This window comes from Chiloscyllium plagiosum, unplaced genomic scaffold (genome assembly GCF_004010195.1).
Source record: "Chiloscyllium plagiosum isolate BGI_BamShark_2017 unplaced genomic scaffold, ASM401019v2 scaf_6158, whole genome shotgun sequence".
NCBI classification, from domain to species: domain Eukaryota; kingdom Metazoa; phylum Chordata; class Chondrichthyes; order Orectolobiformes; family Hemiscylliidae; genus Chiloscyllium; species Chiloscyllium plagiosum.
Genome location: NW_025210668.1, coordinates 1 through 7,125, shown reverse-complemented (window position 1 = coordinate 7,125; position 7,125 = coordinate 1). Strand labels below are relative to the sequence as shown.

The 7,125-nt window shown below is 53.2% G+C and overlaps 1 protein-coding gene across 1 annotated transcript in view; it reads left to right on the top strand.

Annotated features, from left to right (window-relative positions):
• Positions 1-6,995, top strand: part of LOC122546941 (dedicator of cytokinesis protein 5-like) — a gene marked incomplete at its 3' end in the record, with an annotated part of 17,222 nt that extends 10,227 nt beyond the window's left edge. Inside the window, exons 9-18 of the mRNA XM_043685549.1 lie at positions 603-624; positions 682-722; positions 1,293-1,383; positions 1,884-2,003; positions 2,199-2,288; positions 2,391-2,495; positions 3,115-3,256; positions 4,737-4,818; positions 5,856-5,940; positions 6,770-6,995. Of these exons, the coding sequence (XP_043541484.1) occupies positions 603-624; positions 682-722; positions 1,293-1,383; positions 1,884-2,003; positions 2,199-2,288; positions 2,391-2,495; positions 3,115-3,256; positions 4,737-4,818; positions 5,856-5,940; positions 6,770-6,995 (1,004 nt within the window). The remainder of the gene's footprint in view (positions 1-602; positions 625-681; positions 723-1,292; positions 1,384-1,883; positions 2,004-2,198; positions 2,289-2,390; positions 2,496-3,114; positions 3,257-4,736; positions 4,819-5,855; positions 5,941-6,769) is intronic.
• Positions 6,996-7,125: the final 130 nt, after the last annotated feature.

Below are 7,125 nucleotides of genomic sequence, written 5' to 3'. Positions count from 1 at the left end.
ATGGTAACCCCCAGGATGTTGATAGTGGGAGGGATTCAGTGATGGGAACGCCATTGACCGTCAAGGGGGCGATGGTTCGATTCTCTCTTGTTGGAGACGGTAACCCCCAGGATGTTGATAGTTGGGGGGGGGGATTCAGTGGCGGTAACACCATTGAACGTCAAGGGGGCGATGGTTAGATTCTCTCTTGTTGGAGACGGTACCCCCCAGGATGTTGATAGTGGGGGGGATTCAGTGATGGTAACGCCATTGAACGTCAAGGGGGCGATGGTTAGATTCTCTCTTGTTGGAGACGGTACCCCCCAGGATGTTGATAGTGGGGGGGGGTGGGATTCAGTGACGGTAACACCACTGAACGTCAATGGGGTGAGGGTTAGATTTTACTCAGTGGTAACCCACAGGAAGTTGGTAGTGGGGAGAACTCGGTGACGGTAACACCATTGAAGGTTGAGGTGAACGTGAGGCGTTGATGGGCGCTGGGTTGAATAGTCCAGTGGGCTCAGAGCTAAAGGGAAATGTGTCGCTCATTTGTGACAATGAAGTGACCACATTGATGTGGGCGCTAAGTGCGTTATTTAATTTCAAAAATCCCATTCCCTCAGGATGACCGATCTCCCGCTGTTGGCGAGCTGGCAGAGAGACGATTAACTGAATAATGTTCTTTCATGTTTTTGATCCTAGACCTTCTATAAGGAGAAGAAACGGGAAGATATTTACATCAGGTAAAAACCTGTCATGTTTCCACAGCGGCTCACAATACTTTCTGACGTCAACATTATCCTTGCTTCCTGCCCAGCAATGAGCAAGGCATTATGGGATGGCTGTGAATTGCAATGAGCCCTTGCGGAGACTAAGCCTGGAGTCCAGTGGGCGGTTCTTGGGTCTCCTTACCTAAGGGGGAACGTGCTTGCCGTCGATCTAGGCCTCAGGATAAGGGGTCAGCCATTTTGAATTGCAGTGTCTTCACATGGGGGGGTGGAAAATCATTGGAATGCTTCCCCCCCCCCACCAAGTCACTCGCTCATTGGACAGATCCAAGGCAGAGGCCACTGGACAGTTGGATCCTTGAGGAATTTAAGGAATATGGGGATTGGGAGAGATGAGGCGTAGGTAGGTAGGTAATCAGTGACGATGGTAGAAAAACACCAGAGCAGACTCCAAGGGCTGAATGGCCTACCTTTTATGTTGAGACGGACCGGAAGCGTGATTTTATTTTAGAACGCGCAGCAAGATTAGTGACGCGCACAGGTAAGCCTCTGCTCTTAGCTGCCGGGCGTTGTTCACTTCCTCAGGTACCTCTACAAACTGCGGGACCTCCATCGGGACTGTGAGAACTACACCGAGGCTGCCTACACCCTCTTGCTGCACGCTGAGCTGCTGCAGGTAAGGGGCCTAGTTTCGGGATGAAGCCTGAACCCCGTTTCCGTGGATACCTATTTCTCCTGACTCGGCAGGGCCCCGAGGGTTCGTAAAACTGACTCGAAACGCTTGTCCCTCAATCAGGACAGGCGCAAGAACGCCAAATTCAGAAGGCAGCACTGTTTCGTTGGATTCTGATTGGCGCTTTTCTGTTTGCCCTCCAGGAAACGCTGGACGGTTTAATTTCCCCTGCAAACGTGTGGGTTTTTGTTTTAAAGTCAACCAATTGGGGCACCAGTTCCATTTGCGGCGCACTGGGGGTTATCACGCCGCCCGGCGTCTCGAGCGATCGAAGCTGGTATGACCCGTGGGTGGCGATGTGGCAGGGAGGGATTTTACACGGAGAGGCGAGGGAGCGTGGTGTCCCCGTCCCGCCAGGATTGGGGGATGGGGGTGGGGGGGGGTGTGTTGGCGTGGTTTGACAGTTGGCGCTGCCCTCTCAGTTGGTCTGTGCTCTCCGACAGTGGTCAGACCAGCTGTGCGCTGCCCATCTCATCCACCGTGAGGATTGCCAAGCGTTGACCAACCGAGAGCTGAAGGAGAGACTCTACCAGGAGATCATCTGTTACTATGACAAAGGCAAGGTCAGTCAGTCAGCCGCAAACACAACTCCCCCGCCCCCAGGGTTGACCGGCCGGACCTGGAGGAAGGGGAGGGGTGCACGGTTTTTCGGGAGTGACCCCACCCTGGTGAGGGGCTAGCGATATGCCCGAGTCTAACACCACCCCCTCATTCCCTCCTCCTGTCTCTCTCTCTCTCTCTCTCTCTCGCGTTGACAGATGTGGGAGAACGCCATCCAACTCTGCAAAGAGCTGGCCACTATGTACGAAGAGGAGGTCTTCGATTATGAGGAGCTGAGCCGCCTGTTGGTAAGGACCCCGTCGGCGGGGGGGGGAGGGGTGGCGGTTGGCGGGAGGGGCGTCCGCAGAGCTGCCCGGTCCTGACCTTTCTCTGTGACTCCCACCCCGCAGACGCAACAAGCCACCTTCTACAAGAACATCATGAAGGCCATGAGGCCCCTCCCAGAGTATTTTGCAGTCGGATACTACGGGCAAGGCTTCCCGGCCTTCCTGAGGGTGAGTTCCGGACCGCACAGAGAGAGAGGGGGAGCGGAAGGGAGCACACCCCCACAGAGATACAGAGTAAAGCTCCCTCTTCACCATTCCCCCATCAAACACTCCCCAGGACAGGGACAACAGAGGATTAGATACAGAGTAAAGCTCCCTCTACACTGTCCCCCATCAAACACTCCCAGGACAGGGACAGCACGGGGTTAGATACAGAGTAAAGCTCTCTCTACACTGTCCCCCATCAAACACTCCCCTGGACGGGGACCACAGAGGATTAGATACAGAGTAAAGCTCCCTCTACACTGTCCTCCATCAAACACTCCCAGGACAGGGTCAGCACAGGGTTAGATACAGAGTAAAGCTCCCTCTACACTGTACCCCATCACACACTCCCAGGACAGGGACAGCACAGGGTTAGATACAGAGTAAAGGTCCCTCTACACTGTTCCCCATCAAACACTCCCAGGACAGGGACAGCACGGGGTTAGATACATAGTAAAGGTCCCTCTACACTGTCCCCCCATCAAACACTCCCAGGACAGGGACAGCACGGGGTTAGATACAGAGTAAAGCTCCCTGTACACTGCCTGCTGTTACACCGGGTTTGGCCTCTCCTCCCTTGCAGAATAAGATGTTTATTTACCGTGGGAAGGATTATGAACGCTATGAGGATTTTCACCTGAAGCTGACCACCCAATTTCCCAACGCGGAGAAAATGACCAGCACGTCTCCGCCCAGCGATCAGCTGAAGCTCTCCCCGGGCCAGTGTATCCTTTTCCCAGAGGCTGCTGGGAGCTCCCGTTGCCGGGGTACCGCTGTGTGCCTGGGGCCTGTACTCGATTCTCTCGTCATTGGCTGCTCGTGCCGCCATGTTGGGTTCCACTTGGCCTTCCATCAACTCTGAGGCGATGGGAGTTTCCCGGATGGGCACAGGGGGCACCCCGCGTGGCAAACGATGGCCTCCTTGGTTGAGAGGGTGTCCTATTTCAGAACGGTTCAGATGCTGTGCCCAGTCCACCTGAACTCTTCCTGTGTCCTTGTGAAAGGTTTCACTTCCTTCCCAGTAGAAGATGGCACCCTCTCTGCCCCAGTGCCTTGTGGACTGGCGTGGGGCTGAAGTGCTCCTGCCACTTGCTGGTCTTCAGAGAGGGAGGCAGGTGCCCCTCTCACCCACAGGCCTCCGCTGTGTCTCCTGGCACAGGAATGTTCCAAGCCCCTATCGAAATGGTGAGAGTCAGGACGGTGAGGGGCTCAGAGGGGAACTTGCAGGGGAGTGGTGTTCCCATGTACCTGCTGCCCCTTGTCCTTCCCGATGGAAGTGGCCCTGGGGTTTGGAAGGTGCTGTCTGAGGAGCCTTGGGGAGTTGCTGCAGTGTGTTTTGTAGATGGTACCCACTGCTGCTACTGAGCGTCGGGGGGTGGAGGGACTGGGGGTTTGTGGGTGTGGGGACAATCGAGGGGGGGCTGCTTTGTCCCTGGATGATGTCGAGCTTCTCGAGTGTTGTTGGAGCTGCCCCCCCCCATCCAGGGCAAGTGGGGAGTATTCCTTCACACCCTCCTGACTTGGGCCTTGTCGATGGTGGGGACAGGCTTTGGGGGGAGTCAGGAAGGGAGTTACTCGCTGCAGGATTCCCAGCCTCTGACCTGCTCTTGTAGCCGCTGTGTTTATATGGGGCTGGTCCAGTTCAGTTTCTGGTCAATGGTAACTCCCAGGATGTTGATAGTGGGGGGATTCAGTGATGGTAACACCATTGAATGTCAAGGGGACGATGGTCAGATTCTGTCTTGTTTGTGACGGTAACCCCCAGGATGTTGATAGTGAGGGGGATTCAGTGATGGTAACGCCATTGAACGTCAAGGGGGCGATGGTTAGATTCTCTCTTGTTGGAGACAGTAACCCCAGGATGTTGATAGTGGGAGGATTCAGTGATGGTAACGCCATTGAACGTCAAGGGGGTGATGGTTAGATTCTCTCTTGTTGGAGACGGTAACCCCCAGGATGTTGATAATTGGGGGGGCATTCAGTGATGGTTATGCAATTGAACGTCAAGGGGATGATGGTTAGATTCTCTCTTGTTGGATACGGTAACCCCCAGGATGTTGATAGTGGGGGAGGGATTCGGTGATGGTAACACCAGTGAATGTCAAGGGGGCGTTAGATAATTGGATTCTCTATCTGTTGGAGATGGTCATTGCCTGGCATTTATAAGGCACAAATGATTACATTTCCCTGACTGTATCCCTCAAGATATTCAGTGTTTCGCTGTGAAACCCATGCTTAACCTCCCAACCCAGTACCAAGACAAGCCTGTCCCAGAACAGATACTGAAGTAAGTGCCTTGGATTCCAGTTTATTGGTGAGTCACTCCCTCGGGCAGTCCGTGCGAGTCCAAACTGTCCTGGTTGGCACCTCCGGCAATGAGCCAAATGGCCTTCACCTGTCCTGTGGCTCTTTGCAGGGGCTATCACCAGCTTCCTGTCATTCTCGCTCCCTCAAAAATGCCCTCCAGTTGGCACGGGCGCTTTAAACTGCAGTTTGCCGTTGGCGTTTGACTGAGCGACCAGAGGTTTAAAATCAGCCCCTCACCTTTGCTGTGGAGCTGAAGATGTGTGCTGTACCTTGAAGAGAGAGTGAAAGATGTTTTGAGAATTTGCAGGCACGTGTTGTGTGACTCACTGGCAGTCTCCGGGTGAACCGGAAAATTATAAATATGCAATGTTTGGCTGTGAAACAAAGACTCAAGTTTGGGTCGCGATGTTTTGACAACAGTTTGAAATGTAACCAGTCAGTTGAAATTATGCCCCACGATACTAAAACCCCAATCGAGTTTGAATTCACTGCTTTCTTGCCAACGATGAGATGATCCGATGCTAGAGTGGACATAAAGAGTTGGCCAGAGAGAGCGACCAACTGCCAGCGAAACATCGTCTCTCTCTCTCTCTGTCAAAGATACCTTTCTCATTTAAAACATCTTTGCAGCAAGACCCAGGGAGATCGACAGCCAGAGGAAGACAGACTCCAGAAATGCCAGCTGCTGTCTGGTTTTGAAAACTGAGTTGCTGTAAATTTACTAGGGGCTTGTATCGGATCAGGATATCGAGTGCGAGGTGGAGAACAAATCTTTCAGACAAAGGAGTTGTAAATAGTTGCAAGGTTCACTTTTCGAGTTAAAGAATAAATTGATGTTTTTTTTTTCTTTAAGTAGTGGGATTTGGGGAGTTCTCTGTCACTCCTGCTTTAACAGATTACCAGATGAGGTGAGCGTTTCTGGGCGTTTGGTGTAATTAGCTGAAGGGGTCACCGCCGTGTCATCCTGCACCTCCCCTTTCATTTCTCCTCCCTCCTCACGCTCTGTCTCTCCACCAGCTTCTACCGAGCCAATGAGGTTCAGCAGTTCCAGTACTCCAGGCCGTTCAGGAAAGGAGAGAAGGATCCCGGGAATGAATTTGCGGTAAGGCGTCCATTTAATGAGGGAGGCGTCCATTTAATGCCACTCCCAGCAGCAGGTGGCGACGGGTGAGGGAGGCCAAGGAGTTGCAGTTGCGCGGTTCTCCCCAATCACTAGAAGGGTCACAACAAAGGCAGCTTCTTCTTTGAGATGGGAAAAGGCTGAAATCTTCTGTTTCCTCACTTTATCCTGAAATCCCCCCACCCCCCCCATCCCTGCTCCGTGATGTTCGGGCACGTCGCGCGTTCAAACCTCGCCTTCCCACGTCCTTGCGGCTTTTGAGCGCTGGTCCGCGTCACCTTCAGGACCGACACAAGAATGTCAAGTCCGGGGGGGGCGGGGGGAGGGTTGAACCCGGCAGCTCACGCCAGGGGAGAATGGCGGCTGAATTGGGTGGCAACTTGACTCTGGCGGGCACTGCCCCGGTGTGGTAGGGGTTACTCAGTCTCCCGCGTTCATAAGGTACTCGGCCCATCGAGTCTGCTGCGCCGTTCCATCGTGGCTGACGTGCTCCTCTCTCCCATTTTCCTGCCCTCTCTCCACGTCCCTTCAACCCGATTTTAAAAAATCTGTCCCGGCATCCACCACGCTTTGAGCTGACCGAATGCCACAGATTCGCAACCCTCTTGGGAGAAGACGTTTCTCCTCAGCTCCGTTCGAAATTTGTTAACCCTTCCCCCTTTCTCCTCCGTCTCTGACCTCTCGTCCCAGAATGCCCCACAGCAGGAAGCATCCGCTCCATGGCTCTCTTATCCACAACTGAATACCTCAATTTGATCTCCCCTAAATTCCAGCGAGCGTAGGCCTAAAACACTGTCCAATCTCTCTTCAGACGACAGAACCCCTCATCTCTGAGATCAATCGGGGGTGTACCTGGTCTGAGCTGCCTCCAATGCCACACCTACCCTCAAATAAGGGCACCAAAACTCCACGTGATACTCCAGGTGCGGCCTCACCAACACCTCGTTCGATTGCAACAATACTTGCCTTTACATTCTGTTTCTTTCGCGACAAAAGCCATAAATATCGCTATAAATTAGCAATCTTTATTAGCTGCTGTAACAGTCAGAAAGGGAAAGGATTGAGGGTTTCATGAACCCAACAGACAAACCAGCAACTCACTGAGGCCGGTTACTTCCGTTCGGTTGTGTTAATTTGCTATCAGGGATTCCCAGGACACGTTGCCCT